The 20,901-nt window shown below is 45.5% G+C and overlaps 1 protein-coding gene across 2 annotated transcripts in view; it reads right to left on the bottom strand.

Moving 5' to 3' along the window:
• CCDC93 (coiled-coil domain containing 93) overlaps nucleotides 1-20,901 on the bottom strand; it is a 93,251-nt gene that overhangs the window by 32,072 nt on the left and 40,278 nt on the right. For both annotated transcript variants that reach the window (XM_045287409.1, XM_004711910.3), the window contains 4 exons: nucleotides 11,598-11,634; nucleotides 9,463-9,555; nucleotides 9,151-9,201; nucleotides 8,401-8,487 (listed from right to left, as the gene is read on the bottom strand). In XM_045287409.1, coding sequence (XP_045143344.1) covers nucleotides 8,401-8,487; nucleotides 9,151-9,201; nucleotides 9,463-9,555; nucleotides 11,598-11,634 — 268 coding nt within the window. The remainder of the gene's footprint in view (nucleotides 1-8,400; nucleotides 8,488-9,150; nucleotides 9,202-9,462; nucleotides 9,556-11,597; nucleotides 11,635-20,901) is intronic.

Genomic DNA, 20,901 nt, shown 5'->3' with positions numbered 1-20,901 from the left:
TTCACAAAGATTTACCATCTTGGAAATCCAAAGAGGGTCCCAAAGATCTGGAACTGACTGGGTGGCAATAAGTACCTTCTGAACAGGTAGGTCATAAGGAAAATAGAACAACTACGTATTCGTTATTGGGACATATCTAGAATGGAAACCTGGACCTTTGCAAAAATTCAATGTACATAATCTAGTTTTAGGGGTTTCAGGAATATGGAATAACTTTTAGAATGTATTTAATCTAAAATATACTAATATATTCACATCCTGCAGTCCAGGAAAAAGAAACTTTCTAAAAATGATTGCAGTGTATACATGTGTGTGTGTGTGTGTCAGGTGCAGGAGACTCCCTCCATCTTTGAATCACTTCCCTAAAACAGAACGACTATGAATTAATTCTCTTTCACTTCAGCAGCATCACCCGCTTGAACTGTATCATTAACATGATAATTTCTCTGCTGTATACTTAAGCATTTTCTTATAGCTAATTTCAGTTCTGGGTTTTAACATCGTCCTTAGATTCATTAACTTTCAGTGTCACTTAGTTGACATTAACTTCCATAATGCCACTGCATATCTTCAGAACTCTTGACTTCTGCTAACAGAATGATGTTAAGTCTTCTATCCGCTGAATTACTGGTGTTTGAAATCTATTTTCCCACTCACTGAGACAATCCCACACAGCAGGTCTTCATTCAGTGTCAGGACTGACTGTGGATCCAGACCTCCTCCAGCAGCCTGCCTGATTTGGAAAGGATCTAGCAGAGGGCTGGTAGGCTCCAGTGGATCCCGGGCTCATTCACCGACCAGACGTCCTTCAGTCAGTGTGGGACTGAGTACAACTACTCAACTCTGTTCTGTGGCTGGCATGGCGGGGTGATCTCTCTGATTGTGAGCCTAGGTTTTCCGGATGGGAAACTCAGTATGGTGTTATGGCTAAGGTCCAAGAGGGGTGCAGTCCCTACCCAGTTCCCATAGTCGCTTAAAAGCGGACCTGGCAAACCCAAAGCTTTGTTTTTTAGACTGTGACTGAATTTTACTTCCAGAAACCCTTCGTGCAAGAAAGCCAGGAGCTACCTTGTTATCGAGGAGCCCTGGTGGTATTTTGGGTTATGCACTGGGATGCTAACTACAAGGTCAAGCAGTTCGAGTCCACTAGTCTCCTGCCCGGGAGGAGAGAGATGAGGCTTTCTGCTCCCATATGGATTTACAGTCTTGGAAACCCCATGCACTGTGAGTTGGAACTGACTCTACGGCCTTGAGCTTGTTTCCATCTCGCCGTCTGGAAAGAGGGTTTTGAGGACATTCGGCTCCCTTTTATGTATCCAACTATGACTCATGAGCCACATGGTCCCTCATGACCTTTGGGCTATGACCCCAAAGGCCAGCAGTCTGAAACCACCCGCTGCTCCTTAGGAGAAAGAGAGACAGCGTTTTCCATTCTTGTACACAGTCAGTTTCACACACACACAGGGGCAGCTCTACCGTCCTACAGGGTCACGACGAGTCCGCACTAACTTGATGGCAGTGAGTTTGGTTTGGTCTGATGAGGTCAAGACACTTCATGATACTAAACGCTACTTACCTCACAAGCTTTTCTTGTTCTCATTCTCTCATGACAGTACAGTGGAATTTTACAGATGCTATATGACACATGTCATGTTAACATTAATGGGTCTATTAGTAATCAACTAATTTTAAGGGAGTTAGCTCTGAAACGAAATCTTGGGAAACACCCGTCATCAAAGGGGCCCACCACACTGGGAGTCCAGGTGGCGGTGCGCATGAAGCGTTGGGCTCACTCAGAACCCAGTTCGCTGCAGTCGAGTCCATTCCCGCTCACGGAGACCTTACAGAACAGGAACTACCCCGTGGTCTCCAAGACTGCAAGTGCTGACGGGAGTTGAGAGCCACATCTTTCTACTTTGGAACAGCTGGTGGATTCGAACTACTGAACCACGAGGGCTCAGTTCAAGTCTTCCAGCCACTCTTTGGAAGAAAGATGAGGCTGTCTGATCTCCTAAGGCAGGGGTCCTCAAACTTTACAAACAGGGGGCCAGTTCACTGTCCCTCAGACCGTTGGAGGGCCGGACTATAGTTGAACAAATCCCTATGCACATTGCACATATCTTATTTTGAAGTAAAAAATCAAACGGCAAAAACACCCAGCGGGCCGGAGAAATGTCCTCGGGGGGCCGCATGCGGGCCGTAGTTTGAGGACCCCTGTCCTAGGAAGTACTTCTACCCTATACTATAGGGCCCTTTCAGTTGGAATCCACTCTAATGCCAGTGAGGTTTTTTGTTTTTGTTTCTTAGCTCACTGTAGAATTTACCCTTAGATTGGGACAACTCCATTAGCATCAAGTTCTGGAAGAACAAGTCCAGTGAAGGGCCACATTTATACAACATGGAGAGTAGAGTCTTCTCTTCTACTGTATAAGTGGGTTCATAGAACTGTTTAGAGAAAATGCTTGGGGAGCAAAGATCTTGAAGGTGTAAGTCTCTATAGAGGCTTATTACTGCATCTGTGTTATACAGGTAGGTTTTAAGCAAGGTTGGGCTTTCAAAGCACTTCCTCTTATGACTACATAATGATTCTCACAGCTTTGTGGAGTGGCCTATATATACATTTGGACAGCAGTAATACACACAGGACATTCAGTACATTTTCTATGTAGGACATTGCTCTAGCCCAATTAAGAAAGAGTCCTGGTGGCTAGGTGAGTTGCTAACAGTAAGGTTGGCAGTTCAAATCCACCAATTGCTCCAAGGGAGAAAGATGAGGATGTCTGTTCCCATAAAGATTCACAGTCTTGCAGAGAGCATTGTAAACTTGATTATGCTGGATCGAACTTGATACTTGGTCAGTTGACCTCCGTCTCAACTCAACCTGAATTTGCTCTAGGTTCAAGTATTTCTTGCTTATCTGTGACAAAAATTTCTTCCCTGGCTTTTAAAATATTGATGGTGGTCTTTTCATTCTTATTCATTATTTGCGTTTTCATCTTTATATTATTATTATTTTATCCTTACCACTTATTTTGAGTTTTTTTATGTTTGAGTTTCCCATGTGTGAAGTACAGAAGGAATAAAGTGATGCAATGGTTTATAAGGGATGGGGGGGTTGGGAGAAAAGAGGGTGAAGGGATTTTGGGAGCAAACCATGAATGTGGGAGGCAGGGAGGGAGCACTAGAACTGATTGTGATTAAAGTGATTTAACTATGTAAGTATATGATATGTGAATATTACTCCATCAAGAAAACCACGAGGGAAAAAAAAAGCAACCAAACTTAACTAATGGTTCCCACAAGTGAAGAGGAAAGAGTTGAATAATTTGGAAACGGATATCAATAATGGTCATACAACATTTAGAGTAAAATCAATGGCACTGAATCATACAAGTAGAGGTTGTGAAACTGGAAAATGTTCTGCTGTGTATATTTCTGCCACAATTAGAAAAAAAACACAATTACATGAGTAACTATGACTACAAGAAGAAAATGTTCCAGAATTGTGTTTAACATTGTAACATTCCTCTTGATATAACTGAATTATTGAATTTCAGGACACGCAGATGACGTGCTAATAGAACTGTTAAAAAATAACAAAGTCACAGCCTTGGAAATCCCACAAAGGGCTGGCTGAGGTCAAACTCAACTCAACGGCAGTGGGGTTTTTTCCTAGCGAAATTAAGATTAGTATATTGCATATGAACACCCCACAGAATATATACATCTGTGACCTCTTCCACTTGTGCTGGAGTCTACAGACAGTGCTACAGAAGCTTTGTCTAACCAAATGAAAAATCTATACAGATAAAAGTTTATTCTGAAGCTTTACTGAAGATAGTTTTTCACCTAGTCATCAGAAAGTTGAATGCTCCATTTTCAAACTAGAGCATTTTATCAAAGATTCAAAAATTTTAATTTCTTTCAAATACCCTATTGAAAGCTAAGAGAACTGAGAATGGTAAAGATAGAAACATGTCCCTAAAGCAGTTACGTCTTATCCTAAGGTTTGGACATGCTGTCAAGGGAGACCCGTCTCTGGAGAAGGACATCATGCTTGGTAAAGGCAACAGGAAGTGAAAAAGAGGAAGTCTCTTTAGGAGATGGACTGAACATACAGACAACTGATCTTTGATAAGGGCCTAAAAAATACCAAATGGGAAGCAGATGCTCTCTTCAACAAGTGGTGCTGGAAAAAATGATATCTACCTGCAGAAAAATGAAGCAAGACTCTTATTACACTCCATGCACAAGAATAAACTCAAGGTGGATCACAGACCTTGTGGTAAAACCCCAAACTATTAGGGCCTACAATGAGGGAATTGGGACAAACCTGAGAACCTTGGCATAGGGATTGCATAGGTTATTGGAAATAGGAAAGGACACAAATACAGAGGAGTCACAAATTGACAAATGGGATATACTGAAGATAAAACACCTGTTTACATCAAAAGAATTCACCAAGAGAGTAATAAGAGAGCCCACGAACTGGGAAAACACCTTTAGCAATGACAGACACATCAGAAAAAGGCCTTATTACTAAAATCTACAATACTCTGCTTCCAAAAAGAACCTCCCCCCACCAAAAAAAAATTTTCCTACTGAGGAGGTGGGCAAAGGAGCTGAACAATAGTTTCACAGGGGCAGAAATCTGAATGGCCAACAAACATAGGAGAAAATGTTCCCGATCATTAGCCATTAAGAGAAATGCTTCACTAATAAACCTCATAACCATGAGTACTGCCTGTGATCTGTGTGTGGTCACGACAATGAAGTACCAAACCCATCAGAGAGCAGAATGTCGTGGGAGGGGCAGTGGTTGTCAGATCAGAGTAGGGTACAGAAGTTGGAGGGAGGAGGCATATCTGACCTCTGCCACACAGGATTTGACCTTGGGCAGATGGGAGTTGGATCCTCTTTCTCTTTTATAGAGCCAGGGGGCTTCACATACAGACTCCAGGCCATTTCCTCAAGGCACTGACAAAGGAACCGAAAGCAAGCGATCAAATAAATACATTAAAACAACCATGGCTTAATCATGAAACTTACATAAAAAGAGAATAAACCAATACGTAAAGTGTCCTTTCACAGCTTAAACTACATACAAATAGAAATGCAATAAAGTGCTTCATAAAGAATATAAAAAGCTATTTGGATATACATCATATATCCAAAAAATAAATTAGTAAAGGTTATGTCATAAGTTAAATTCTGTTTCTTCAAAACATATGTCACCTTTACTAGGCTAATTCTCAGGCAGGTTGGGGATGGTGCAATCTGGCAGTTAGGTTTTGATGTCATCAGCTCAGTGATGAGGTCGCTTAATCAACTGGTGGAATTAGGGTGGGGTGCAATATCCGTATTCCAGCTGTAGTGTACCACTAATCCTATGTAAGGGGCACTTCCTTCGGGTGCAGTCTGCCTCACCTGCAATCTTATAAAAGTGAGAGAAGAAAGCCGAGAAAGGGCAACCTGATCACCACCAAGGAAGAACAACTGGGTGAAATGCCTGGGGCTGCTGTGATGAAAACCTCTTTGACCCAGATGATGACTGATAGCAAGACACAAGGAGATCTTTAAGCAATGGCCCGACTCCACAGATGTTAACAAGAGACAAGGACTTTTCCCCAGAGCCAACAGAGACAAAAAGCCTTTGCCTAGAGCTGGCCCCTATCTTACTGCTATACCACAGTGATTACAGCAGTGGTTGTAACAGAAACGTACTCTCTCAGAGGAGGCTACAAGTCTGATTTCAGGGTACCAGCTAAGGGAAAGCTTTCTCTCACCTTCCGGCTGAGGCTATGGCCAAGAGGCTGCCTGACCAAAGTAAGCCCAGGCCTGAAGGGCTTCAGCTCTAACCAGGTTGGCGAACTTAGCTTTCTCATTTGCCCAGGAGCACCCCACCCACAGGGAAGCCTCCTGCCCAAAGGGGCCAGGAAGCCCCAGAGACTCTGCCTTTTGTTCGTGGGGCAGCCTGCCTCTCTAGACACAGCTTCTCTCCCACGTCTCTGGGATCACAGATCCGTCTCCTGGATAAAGGTGCAGGGGTTCTGGGTTCAGAAGACACACTGTTCCTGGCCCTTCTTTCACGATGGTTGTGGGAGCCTGTTTCCCCTTCAGTGTTGGCTTACTTTCAACCTAGTGGGAAGGCAAAACTGAACCACTTTCCATGTTAGAATTGCATAAACCGAATCTGCATGGTTCCAGCTCACCTCCCATGGGTGCCGTGTACTTTATGTTATTAGCAGACTATCCAAACACCTCACATTTAGCTAGTCTTCCCTAGACAATTGGTAGGAATTACAGAGGTTAATGCTAGAAGAATCATATCAAGTATTTCGCTACACTGTAGTTGGGAAGTGGAACCAAGATATGAACCAAGACACAGCTCTAAACGCTGTATTTTAACCACTTCACGGTTCTACGTTTTTTGGATATGCATGGCTGCTGCCAGGCACAATTACAAATATGTGGGGTAAGCCCTGGAAGATAGCATTCAGATGAAAAATAACTGCCATGTGCCTATATGATTAAAGGTAATTTGATTCTAAAAACCATCCAAAGACACAATTCAGAAAGGCAGGAAAGGAGGAGTGGAGACAGGAAACACGGGGAGACGTGAGACAAGTAATGGTACCTTGAGGGGCTCCAATGGATGGGCTCAATCAGAATGTGCATGAATTGCTAATGTAAAACTATGATCTGCTCTGTAAACCTTCACGCCAATTCACAACAAGCTAAAAAATCAAACCTTTTCCTCTTTCACGTCACATGATCTGCTCAATGAATTCCTGACCTCCAATTATCCATGAGAAATTTAATTATATGCATCCTTGGAAAGAGACTTGGCATTGCTTCCTGTCCAAAATTACTTCTAAGGTAACTTTCTCCTAGAAGAACAGAAAAGAGGCAGAGATCAGTCGAGGACAAAGAATATCACAGATGGGGTACCTATCACCGTGTAAGGGTCAAGAGGAAGAAGCCCAAGGGACAGAGAGACAAAGGGACCCAGAGGAGGAAACAGGACAAAGACAAAGCTGACTTGGGAAGATAGGTCTGATCCACGACTTCCAGGTAGGAAGAAGGCCAGGAAGGAGAGATGTATTGCCAACTACAGAAGATGACCTGGGGCCTGCCTGTCTGCGTGCCCTCTTAAAAGAAACGGAGCTCCTCTGTGTCCCGGTGACTGGTTTAAAAATAGAAGTTCGTCCCCGAGTCCCTGTAGAAACCCTTGGGAGCACTTTTGTGCTGTTTTTTTAATGGACTGAGGAATACCATGGGCAACATACGGCAGGCAAATGGGCACTCTTACTACGTACGGATTCAGCTGTGTGTTGACAGTACATCCAGACACTAGTAACTGTCCACCCCCCTCTTCAAGTCTTTCAGTTATGTGCACTCTGTGGAAGAGTTCCTAATAGGGACGCCTCAAGGGTGAAAGGAATCCTCTCCTGATCAAATCTCAGATGATTCCTCGTACATGCCCCCTGGCTGCGATGAAAGATGGCCTGGAAAACTCATGCTAAGAAGCAGGAACTTAGGGGATGGGCAAGGAAGACAAGGAGACCCAGTCTCCCAGACATGTCACGCTACTTTACTGATTGTCACCGTTCAGAAAGCAGGCTCCCAGCAGGTGAGAGGTGACACCCTGCCGTGTTTTTGGCAGATTAGAACCCCTCGGGGCACAGGTGACAGGACTTCCCAGAAAATCCCATCTGTGTAATCTCTTCAGAGGGGAAGGGGCAGAGCTAATTTATCACGGATTCTGAGAAAGGGGAAAAGAAGCCAGATGCTTCGACAGACCCCGGCGCTTTAAGCGGACAGGCGGACGATGCCTGAAGACAGAAAAGCAGGAAGCCATGTGCTCCACATCTGAGTTCACTGACACCGTCTTAGCCAGGCCAGCATCAGCTACGTGCAAAACGATGAAGCAACATCTCCCTGAGGGAGTCAAGATTCTGCTGCCTGTTCTTAAGATGAAAAAAATCTTGAGCTGAAACACAATGTTTAAGTTTCTGTTTACCCATTTAATATAGAGCCAGGAATTTTGCCTGAATTATGGGGTCTATGTCCTAAGCTGCAAAGCTTCATTCCTTAGCTCCATCCCCAAACTGAGCAGCCTGGTAGAGGAGGCGAATCACCTGAGCTACACCACAGGCACCAATTTATCAAAGGAGGTAACTGCTCGGAGAAAAGGCTTTTTTTTTTCTCTTTACATGTATATGAAAACAGACAGGGCAGAACAAATTAATTTAGCTAATGGCAAATGCTCTGAGTGGCAAAGCAAGGCTTCTTTGTCTTTTGACAAAGGTGTGTGGCACCGCTGCCTGAGCCCGGAAGAGACAGATGTCAGAGAACAAAGCTTCGGAGCCTAAGACTTCGGCTGAGCAGGGCACGTACCTTCTCGGCGTACTCAGACACCATCTGCTTGATCTCAGCGGAGCACAGGCCCACGATCTGGCCCACGGAGCTTGCAGAGAGCCGGGTCTGCAGTCACAGAGAGGCGAGACTGTACAACCTGAACACCGAGCATTAGTGCAAAGTAGGTGATAGTCCGAGGAGAGAGTGATTTAGCTTTGGCTCACTTATTCATCAAGAAGAGAGAAAACTCGCCTTAGAGCACATGTTTAACGACTTCTCTACCTCCTGTGCTAAATGTTTCTTATACCCTGGGTATCCTGGAAAAACAAATGGGTTTTCTGCTCCATGCCAAGGGCCACTAAGCAGAACTGGCAAGGAAGTTGGCCCCTGATGGACTCAGGGAGGACAAGTGAAAATGGGGAAGGAAGAGCAATCACAGAACCCCTAAAATAGTTGTCTATTCCCACAGCCCTTCCCCACTCTAAGAATGATCCCTCAAAGCCTCTGTCTGACAAAGCCTCCCAACGTCTGGGGAGACCAACCTATGCGGTATCTACCCAGATGGTGCTGGAAGAAAGCAGAACATAGGGGCTCCTTCAAGACCCGCAGCTGCCCAGAGGGAGGGCTGAAACTAGCAGGAGTGCTCCCACACGGACGCTGCAGCCGGCTCTCACACGAGTCTTCAAGGCGCCCTTTCCAGGTTACAGTATACACCCACAAATATCTCCTCCAAATAAACTAGAGGAAATCGGGGGCGGGGGGCCCCAACTCGGTCTACTCCCACCTTACCTCCTCCGTGGCCATGGCAGTCATCTTGGTCATCAGCGACTGAATGCGCTGCTGAAGAGGAAGAGGGAGATGCAACAGTGAAGAGCTGTGACCACAAGATTTAAGGACAGTGCTGAATAAAATAAAATAACGAGAGGTTATTGCCCTTGCCCCGATTTGAAGGTGAACCTCAGACCTGCTGTGAAGCAGCTGGAAATGGGCCTGGGAGGCAAGCTCCCAGCAGGTCATTTTGGAATGTTGGAGTTAAGAGTGAATATATTTCTCTGCAAATGCTTTAAACAGAAACCTCAGAGGGCTTCCTTACCCACTCACCTCTTCAGCAGCCTGGAGCTCATCTTCCTCCTGGGCTTCAGCCTTTTCTGCCACTGAGAGTCCTGAAGGCAGTGGTGCTTTCTTGTCCTCACACTGAAAGGGAAACCGTGAACATGGCTAAGCACTGGAGCTTGGATACAGCAGAGAAAAGGCTGCAAAGTAGCTTGAGCCTGTGAAGGAACACACAGGCCTGAATAGCAACCGCAGCCCAAGGAAGGACGGGAAACTCCGCTGATCTGGAACTGCCATTAGAGCTACACTCTGAATGGACTGGGCTCCAGGAGCTGGTAATTTTCTGTCTTCATTTCCAAATTGCCTGCTAATTAATACAAAGCTGCACACATCACAGGACTTATCACTGATCAGGATAAAAATCTAAATGACTTCTGATGATCAAGCTCCATGCTCTGGACCTAGTCTTAGGCCAAACTGCACTTGAGCCAGCCTAGATGGAATGTTTTTAAAAAACAGGCTCCATGCCTAGTCTTCTCGGTTTAAATGCACTACTAACCATCCACCAACTGGTTGCCTCCAGGCTTACCCTCCCTGGACAAGTCTTTTAGGGTTGACTGAAAGGCCTGGACTTGGATACCCATCAAGGGCCATTCAGCTCCAAGGCGTTTTCCTACAAAAAATCTCTAACTGAGCGTGGGGGCCACCCAAAGTGCCTAACTGCTAGACATATCTACAGGGGACAAGGCTCCAATTCAAATGGGCACTCTGACATACATAACAAGCCCAGTTGGAGTGCCACTCCATGGGAATCTCCTGATTTTTCTAACGCTAATACATCGCCTCTTTTTCAGCATACAGTCATATACAAACATTCTTTTCAGACTTTAAGTCATATACCAAGTTAAATCAAAACCCTTATTACACACCAGGTGCCACATGACACAAAAACATTCTGCTCTGGAGGGATGATACCACAAGCAGTGAAGAACTAGTTTTCCATGAACCAGTAACACTAGGTGACACTTGTTATGTGCTGACTGCACGTGGGCTCATACGACGGCCTTCAACCTTTACAGGCAGCTGTAAGGTAGGCACAATGATAAAGCAATTGTCCAAAAATCAGACAGCAAGGGAGGTGCTAGGACATGAAACCAGCCAGTGCAGCCCGAGAAGGCATGCTCCTGGAGCCTCTCACTGCCCCATGGGCTGAGACAAGAGTCACTATGGGAAGCCGAGGGGGCCCAGTAGGTCAGGGAAGCTTGCTGGAAGGAGGACGGAGGACGGGGACCGGGATAGGAGCTGGGTGGCAGAAGAAGAGCAGAGGAAGAAGTGGTCCACCCAAGGAAACCTGGTTTCAGTGGAGAACGAGAGCTTATTAGCAGAGCCCAAGCTGTGAGGTTCTCCTATTGAAGAGCCATTGGCCATGCCGACCGCATCATTTTGTTTAAAAGCAGTGCTTAAGAGCAGACTTTGATGCCGGGCAGATTCATAGTCTGGTATTAAGCTTCCTGGGCGATCCTAGACAAGTAACGTAGTTTCTCGGAACCCCAGCTTTCTGACGTGAAAAACAAGAAAAAGTATCTTCCTCATGGAGCTGCTCAGGGGAATAAGGGAAAAGGTACAGGCAGAGCTCTGAGCAGAGGGCTGAGAAATCAGGGAAAGTCTGGCACTGTTGAGCTTTTTGCCTGCCTTGCTGCTGACAACTAAAATTGTCAATAAACAGGTGAACCAATGAAGGTCTTGGAGAGAACCTTGGTGAAAGCAAAAACCACACCCAGTTCTACCTGATTTTCCACCCGGAGATATCTTAGGACTGGTCATGCTTGTGACTTCTGGTTGTTCTAGCTGGTTGCTATGTTGGTTCACACCTGTCTAGAGTCTCTCATGGCCATAGACGTAGACCTCACATGACTGACATTGGGGCGACAACTTTCAGTCACCCGTTGCTTCCAGCTTTTACACCAACTGTCAGGTCCCTGTCGAACAGGAGGAGGGAGCTGTGGTGGTCAAAGGCAGCTGGCACCTCCTGCTTCTTTGCTTGCCCAGGGACCACACCTGGTGGTCAGCAGCCTCCCACTCACCGTGCCAGGCTCCCAAGGAACTACTTTCCAGCCTGGGCTGGAGACCAGGGACACGTCCATGCCTCAAATAGTCTCTCCCATTATCTGTGCTTTTCTTACCTTCTCTGTTTTGCTCTGGCGGCTAAATCCATATTTCCTGCAGGCCACAAAAAAGGGGAATTCAATTACCATCCAAAGATCACAGCAAATTCCGTCAAATGCATTTGGTTGGATTTTTATAGGAAAAGAACCAGAGAGAATTTAGGCTACTTTGTAAGTGGGAAAACAATTTTTAAGTACCGAAAGTACAAATATATTCCAATGTTTTGTTTGTTTGTTTAATATAGGGCCAGCCAGTCTATTAGCTATATAAATACTGGCCAAAGGACTTCTCGGTATAGGGCTCAACATCTTTCTTTAAGTATAGTCCTTACTTTTTGAATTGGGAACTGTATTTCAGATCCACGGTCTATGATAAAAGTCTTAAAAACACCTATATAAACAAATGCAAATGTATGGTCAAACATGTTCTCGAATAGCTACTTTTATAACCTCCAGTGCAGCACATTTTTAATTCTCATATATCACCCAAGCATGAGACCAGTAATGTGTATTCACTTCATGCGATCTTCAACTCAAAGGAAAACAAACACACTTCAGCTTCACTGATTTTGGGTTCTAATTACGCTACGCTGAAAAACACACAAAGGAGAGCCAGCAGGTGCGGCAGTGCAGAAACCGTGCAGCCTACAGCAGAAAGCACAATGCAGAGCACCGACCCCGCTCCCTTGAAGCAATTCACTCGGGAGTCAACGCAGGTGAGCACTGAAGAAGAACACCTACCGGCTTCTGCTCGGCCGAGCTCATGCCACGGGATTGCCGGGTCAGTGTGCAGGCGGCCCCAGGTCTAAGATGTTTTTCACTTGTCCGCCAGAGGTCTAAACTAAACCCACTCCTCCCTCCTCACTCCCTGACCAACTCCGCCCTGCTTCGGTCTGGTCCCCAGTCACCAACGGCCAGCACTCTCCCTGAGGTCTCTCTTCTGTCCCTACTTCGCAATAGGTCCAGCAGCTCACTTCCGGGCGCTTGTTCCACTGACTCCCTGGAAAGCTCTGCACACACTGTGTCCCCCTCCTCTCCGTTCCTACTCACCCCTCCAAGAGTCAAAAACAAAACAAAACACCCTCACAAGGGCCAATCTCCTGACAATGATTTCACTTTGACCCCACAAAACAATCAGAACTGCTCCTGTAGGTTTCTGAGACCGTAACTCGTTATGGGAGTAGAAAGCCTCATTTTTCTCCTCGTACTCTGTCCTGACCTACCCAGTCCTGCTTCTGTGCAGGGTCCTCCACCACCCAGACGGCAGTCATGTCCAGTACAGCAACATCAGCATCTTCTCTTTGAGAGTAATGAATCTACTTCTTTATTCTTTACTCCCAGTGGTTGGTGAATACATTAAACACGAGTAGGAAAGGCAGTACAGAAAATGTTAAGTCAGAAGGACTACCTGACCTGAAACAGGCTGTTGTCGCATCCGTGGAGGGACCCAAAAAGTGCCTAGTAGGGACTTGACCTCTAATCTCCCCTGTACCATCAATCTACAAGCCCCGCAAGCAGAGGCCAGAGTTAGAGTCTGGGTATTCACACGGATTAGAAAATGGTCTTATGAATCTGGGGATTGGCTTAATACATATCTATTCTTATCTGCCTAAGAGTTCTGGTGGTGTAGTGGTTACATGTCGAACTGTGATCTGCAAGGTTGGCAGTTCAAATCAGCCAAGAGAAAGACTGGGCTTCCTACTCCCATAAACAGTTCCAGTCTCAGAAACCCAGAGGGGCTGCTATGAGTCAGCACTGACTTGATGACCGGGAGTTTGGTTTTTGGTTTGGACATGACAGAAGCTACAAAGACAGATGGAAAAGACAGGCTCTACCTTTCTTATGTCTTTGCAGCTGTGGTTGTGAACCCTATGTAGGTTGCAATCATCATTTATCTGCAGGAGTTCTGGACAGCTGGTAAAGGACAGGAAGACATAAAGAGTACAGTGTCCTGGTGTGATCACCGCAAAAGCCGCCTGCTTTGGGTCCAGCAGCTGTTACAGTAGCTTCCTTCTCTTCCGGGAAGCTTCCTGTTGCTGCTGAGAGAAATCCCGTGGTTTCTTGCCACCAGCATTCCGAGTCTGTTGGCTGGTAGTGTGCTGACGGCAGCACAAACAGTGACAAGCCTAGAGGCTCAGCTTGCTAGAGGGTGTGGGCCTGGTTATTTCCTCTAGCTTAGGCAAGAGTCCATTCTTAGTTCTTCGGCTGTAATCAATCCCTTCTGGCTGAAACTAGCTGAGTTGTGTTTTCAACCCAGGAACTCCAACCCAAAGAGGAAATCCCACTGCTGTGAAGCAGTTGCTGACTCATGGAGATGCTGCAGGACAGAGCACGGCTATTCCCTAGGGTTAGCCGCCCACTGCTTAACTCACCACACAGGTCTCACCCAACTGTCCCAGTCTTTGGTGTTCCTTTGCTTTCCAGAACCTTCGGCTGTGGAGGCCCTCAGGGAACCCTCGGTAGGTAACCTTCATCCAAGGCCCAGGAGCTTCCAGGAATTTCTGCACAAAGCTGTAAACCACTAACTCTGAGGGACTCAAATCCTAGGAATCGGTTCCCAGGGCCCAGTCAATTCTTGGAGGTAAAGACTTTAGGCAGTTACTGGCACTCATACCGCAGGGTACTACAATGGTTTGCTACAGGTGTAACCACCCAGATCCGCCTGCTCTGCTCCTTAAGGGGAGAGAATTGCCTTTTTCAAGTTTAATTTTTCCCAAAATTGAGATGTAATTCACCTAACAGACAATTCACCATTTTACTGTGTACACTTCAATGATTTTAAGTGTCTCCACCGGGTTGGCAACCGTCACCCGCTACCTAGTTTGCAAAAGGACCCCCACAACTATCAGCAGCAATCTGTTGCAATCCCTTCTGCCCTCACCCTTTGGAAACCATGGGTCTACTTTCTGTTTCCACGGAGTTACCGGCTTTAGACATTTCATATAAAGGAACTATACAACATGCGGTATTTTGCAGAATGTTTCCATGATTCATCCACATTGTAGTATGAGTCCATGTGTCACTCCACTGGATAGCCCAATTCTCAACTTACTGTGTGGAACATGCACATTCTGTTTATTCATGCATCCGTGTGATGGGCAGTAAGATTGCTTCTTACGTTTTGCTACTGTGATCAAGGCTGCTGGAACACGTGTGCAGCTTCCATCAGTACAATATCCCCAGTGCCTAAGTGCCTGGCATAAGCTGTTGTGAGGTGTCATCGAGTGAGCCTGGTGGGTGACATGCACAATGGAATGAAATCCTACCCAGTCCTAGCCTATCCAAGTTTGGTTGTGGGTCCTACCACTGTGCTCCATACAGTTTTCACTGGTTTATTTTTGGAATTAGGTCACTAGGCCTACTTCCAGGTCTTCCTTCTACTAGTTTGTCTTAGCTCATTGTCTAGAAGCTCTGCTGAAACCCAATTAATGTCACAGTAACACACCAGTCTCCCTTGACAGGTGGATAGCACGTGACTTCTGCCCCAAGGAAGGTGAGCATTCGATCACTGCTCCTGCTTACACACAAAACCAAACCCACCACCACTGAGGTGATCCCAACTCAATAGTGACGCGATACAGGGTTTTCAAAACTACAGATCTTTATGGGAGCAGAGAGCCTCATTTTTCTCCCACGGAGAAAAAGGGTGGGTTAGAACCTTGAACCTTGCAGCTCTGTACTTAGCCCACAGTGCCATCTAAGCTCCTTCCGTTTGGCAAACAGCAGGAGCTTAATAAACATGGGTAAGCTTTGGACTGCTAAGTCACTCTGAGGTAAAAAGGTGAGGCTATCTGCGCCCATACAGATTTAGAGCTTCATATACTCCTAAGAGGATTGCTGAGTTGGGATGGACTCAATGGCAATGGGTTTGTTTCTGGTTTTCCTTCCTCAGGGTCCATGGTGGGTTAAAGTGCTTGGCTACTAATCAAAAGGTTGGTGGTTCGGATCTACCAGCTTCGCAGAAGACACGGTATTCTGCCTTTGTAACGATATATAATGTATCAACGTAGAGACCTCATGGGATAATTCTACTCCATCCTACAGGGTCGCTATGACTGGAAATCAACGTCATGGCAATGAGCTCGGTTTCTGGTTTGCTCTTCTTCTTTACACCTGACTCAGGAACTCCGTCGGCACCAACAGAGCGCTGGCTTTTTGCCTTTCAGTTCCCGTCATCGGCCCCCAGACGGAGACTTGGTCTTCGGCATCAAGGATGATCTAGTACAGCACAGTCCACAGGAAACATGGGAGAGTCGTATACATAACTTTGAAGCAGGAGAGTCTTCCCTAAGTTGTCCCAGACATAACTGAATCAAGTATCAATTTTCAAATTTTAAGTTTATGAAAATTACAATTCTGTTCTGGAGCCGCGTTAGTCCAAGTTCACATGCTCAAGAGCCACATGTACTAGTGGTTACCATACTGGCTATCACAGTTCTAGAAAACAAACCAACCTACAAGAACAATAGCTTCAGGCCACATTAAGACAGATCTAACTGGTCTGAATCCTGAACAAAACAGGAACATAAAACAAAACAAAACAAAGCAAAAACAAAATTCTTAAACTCTAAGGACTCTGAGCTCTGCTCTTTGTTCATCCAACACTCACTCATGGCCACTTTGTCATTTCAAACTCATATTGATCTCAGGATGGAGAACGGTCAGTATGGATTTCCAAGACTAAATCTTACCAGGTGGAAAGCCTCATCTTCCTCCTGAGGAGCAGCTGGTGGTTTTGAACTGCTGGCCTTGTGGGTAGCAGCCCAAAGCTTAAGTCTCAGGTTCCTAGGCTCATTCAACAAGCATTTATTAAGTAGTTCTCTTACCAACACAGAGGTTGTGAAAACATTGGGAAATAGACTTCATGCTTCCTTTAATAAATAGGGAATTACTGGAACCCAATTCAAAATCCAGTCTTACATATCGAAGCTTAACATGGTATGCTAAATCCAGCAGTTTGCAGGCTACCCTTCAAAATCCACTTGCATTTCAAATAACCATTGCCAGGAGTTGATTCTGACTCATAGCGACCCTACAGGACAGAGCAGAACTGCTTCCTTTGGGTTTCTCAGGCTGTCTATCTTTACAGGAGCAGAAAGCCTCATCTTTCTCCCATGGAGCAGTTGGTTGATTTGAACTGCTGACCTGGTGGTTAGCAGCCCCACATATAACCTATCATGCCATCAGCACTCCTGAACATGTTTGCTGTTGTTAGCTGCTGTCGAGTCAGTTCCGACTCTTAACAACCCTATGTACAACGGAAATAAACAACGCCCGTCCTGCGCCATCCTCACAACTGTTCTTATATTTGAGCCCGTTTGTTGTTGAGGGCCTTCCTCTTTTTCAGTGCCCTCTACTTATCCAGCATGATGCCCCTCTCCAGGGACTGGTCTGGCCTGAGAACATATCCAAAGTACGTGAAAAGAAGTCTTCCTGTCTTTGCTTCTAAGCTGTGCTTCCAAGACAGACCTCTTTGTTCTTTCGGCAGCTCCCGGTCCTTTCAACATTCCTCACGGAGACCACAGTTCAAACGCACCGACTCTTCTCCTCTTCCTTAGTCAATGCCCAACGTTCACATGTATATGAGGTCCCTGGAGATACCGAGGTTTGGGGCAGGCATACCTTAGTCCTCAATGCAATATCCTTGTTTTCTAACACTTTAACGAGGTCTTGTGCAGCAGTTTTAGCCCGTGCAATGTGTTGTTTGATCCTGACTGCTACTTCCATGATTATAGCGTGTGGATCCAAGCAGGATGAAATCTTTGACAACCGCAATCTTTTCCCTTATGAATCACGATGGTACCTACTGGTCCAGTTGTGAGGATTTTGATGTTCTTTACATCGAATGGTAATCCACACTGAAGGCTGCAATCCTTGATCTTCATCTAGCAAGTGCTTCAAGTCTTCCGCACTTTCACCAATCAATGTCAAGTAGACAGTACCTCACGTGCCGTCTCCCCACAGCAGCAATTTTATAAAACTGACAGATTTTAAACCAGGGTCTAAAAGTTGACTGATCCTATAATACAGTTGCAATCCTATAGGGTGGCAATTTTAAGTCTAAAATAAAAACTATGAGTCTTCTTGATTTTCTAGAATCATTTTACATATATGATCTCTAACTCTGTGGACTGCTGCTCCACCTCACTGTCCTAAGAATGCGGGTCTCAAGGGTGCTACTTCTGTCTCAGTGTGGCTCTTCACTCTGTCCCCTGGACTCAATGTTGCAGCCACTGGCACTTCTGATCTGGCCTCTGCAAATTCAGGCAGGAATTTCAAAAGCACTCTAGCGGTGGGTTTGCCTCCTTGACGATCCTGGGAATTCTGTGTTTCTGAGATAGCTCTCTGATACAGAGGAATGGCTTTGCCTCTGGGCACACCATACCCTTAAGGAAACAAAGAGTGGTGACTTAATTCACCCCCTGTAGTCCCGAGGCTCAGAAGATACTCAACTTTAATTCTATCAATTCCCATGACAAAGAACTACCCGCAAAATGGGATTCTTACGAGGCTAGAATTTATTACATATCGCCATAAGGGACTAGGGGCAGAAATGCCAATACTGAGAATTTCCCCTTCACCACACACTCACGAGGGCAGTTCTACTCTGTCCCGTAGGGTGCTAGGACTCAAAACGGACTTGATGGCAGCGAGTTTGGCTTTAAGGTCATGTAGGCATGAGTCATGCCCTGCGTGCCCTAGTCAGAGGGCACTGAAACAATCCTGTGAGCTTTTCTTTTTATAAATCATTTTATTGGGGGCTCCTACAACTCTTATCACAATCCAAATATACATCCAGTGTGTTAAGCACACGTGTACATTTGCTGCCCTCATCATTTTTAAAACATTTTCTTTCTACTTGAGCTCTTGGTTACCAGCTTCTAATTTTTCCCCCTCCCTCCCAGACCCTTCTTCCCTCCCGAACCCTTGATAATTTATAAATTATTATTTTGTCATGTCTTACACTGTCCGACGTCTCCTTTCATCCACTTTTCTGTTGTCAGTTCCCCTGGGAGGGGGTTATAGTAGATCATTGTGATCGGTTCCCCATTTCTCCCCCACATTCTCCTTACCCTCCCAGTATTGCCACTGTCACCACTGGTCTTGGATTCTCTGTTTCCAATTCCTATCTGTACCAGTGTATGTCCACTGGTCTAGCCAAATTTGTAAGGTAGAATTGGGATCATGATAGTCGGGGGAAAGAAGCATTACAAAACTAAAAGAAAGTTGTGTTTCATCATTGCTATACTGCACCCTGACTGGCTCGTCTCCTCCCCAGACCCTTCTGTGAGGGGGTGTCCAGTTGCCTACAGATGGGCTTTGGGTCCCCACTCCATACTCCCCCTCACTCACAGTATGATTTTTTGTTCTTTGATGCCTGATACCTGATCCTATCGACCCCTCGTGATCACACACACTGGTGCTTCTTCCATGTGGACTTTGTTGCTTCTGGGCTAGATGGCCACTTGTTTACTTTCAAGCCTTTAAGACCCCAGATGCTATATCTCTTGATATAGCTGGGCTCCATCAGCTTTCTTCACCATATTTGCTTATGCACCCATTTGCCTTCAGGATCGTGTCGGGAAGGGGAGCATCATGGAATGCCAGTTTAATAGAACAAAGTGTTCTTGCATTGAGGGAGTACTTGAGTGGCGGCCCAATGTCCATCTGTCTTGTGAGCTTTTCTATCAAAAGTGGTCAGTATCCAAATCATAGACTTGCCTGCTGCTGTGAGAAATTGTTCTGCCACCAATCACGATTTTGTGGCAGCTAGTAGTGTCATGTGGGTGGGGATTAGTAAAGGGGAGCATAGAGGGAGGGTGGGTTGGAAATGGGGAACTGATTACAAGGATCTACATGTGACCTCCTCCCTGGGGGACGGACAACAGAAAAGTGGGTGAAGGGAGACATCGGACAGGGCAAGACATGACACAATAATAATTTATAAATTATCAAGGGTTCATGAGGGATGGGGGAGCAGGGAGGGGGGAAAAAAGAGGACCTGATGCCAGGGGCTTAAGTGGAGAGCAAATGTTTTGAGAATGATGAGGGCAATGAATGTACAAATGTGCTTTACACAATTGATGTGTGTATGGATTGTGATAAGAGTTGTATGAGCCCCTAATAAAATTATTAAAAAAACAGTGACGTGAAAGAGAAATCAGAAGACAGTATACCTCAAAGCCATCAGAGGCTCAGCAGTGCCTGGCTAAGGAAAGAAATGAAAAGGGGTTGAAATTTCTCATTATTTATTTAGGACAGGTAGAGGGTTAGAACTATGGACAATAAGCGTCAAAAAGTTTGTGGATAAACTGATATAAAAGACAATGAGATTTTCCTGCAAACTTTCTGAACCGTCCTCGAAAGTATGAGCCTCAAGTCATTAATAACAGAAAAGGAGGTGCTCAATCCTGTCAACTGTCAAGTGCTGCTGCTGCTGCGAATTATGCTGCTACTGATGACAGCAACTACTTAGGTAACACTTACTGAGCACTGGAACTTTCTACAAAGAAGAAACCGCTTCAAGTTCTTTACAACCACAGCGACCCGACACTCATCTAACATGAAAGCACTCCAAGCAGCACAGAGTATGAGGGGAGCCAAAACAAGAGCAGGTTTTGCGGGGGTGGGGGTGGGGGTTGGGGGTTAAGTCTTTTCAATTTGCTGTCCGTTTTGATAAGTACTCTCTTCTTTAGTGCAGTCCAATAACAAAGACAGAGCCTACCTTTCTAAAGGCAGAAGCCTGAAAAATATAGTTACTGAGCCTGAAACATTATCTGTAAACCATGATAGTGACACACTTCTGGAGTTAGAGAGGCTTGAATTCAAATCTGAGCCTCTGAATAATGTTGTGACCATGAAGAAGGCATTTTACATTTTTTCTGACTATTAATAGATCCTGTCATTACTATTCTCAAAAAGGAGAATAAGCTAAATAAATAAATAAACTTCCCCCCACCTCTCACAAACTCACTTTCTCCTTGCCAGAAAAGCTAAAAACAAACAAACAAACAAACAAAGGCACCAAAAAATACAAACACAACAATCCTTGCCTAAAGAAACATAACAGAAAACAAAAGCTCTTCATCAAACTGCCCTGGGTGCAGGAATCAGCAGACCCACTAATAGGAGCAGGTGACTGGTCTTCAGACACTCACATCCTCACACTCAACTTGAGGAGGGTCACCAGCGAACCGTGCCATGGCCCAGTCTGTGGCCTCAACTGGCACCCACTAGTCCTGAGTATGAGCAGGGCAGCCCTTAATTACCCAACTCTGATCTACGTAACAAATGCAAACGGCTCCAAACTTGGCAACCCCCC

Source organism: Echinops telfairi, unplaced genomic scaffold (genome assembly GCF_000313985.2).
Source record: "Echinops telfairi isolate 266 unplaced genomic scaffold, ASM31398v2 ScPeMD7_15;HRSCAF=58, whole genome shotgun sequence".
NCBI lineage: Eukaryota > Metazoa > Chordata > Mammalia > Afrosoricida > Tenrecidae > Echinops > Echinops telfairi.
This window is presented reverse-complemented; position numbering and strand designations above follow the sequence as displayed.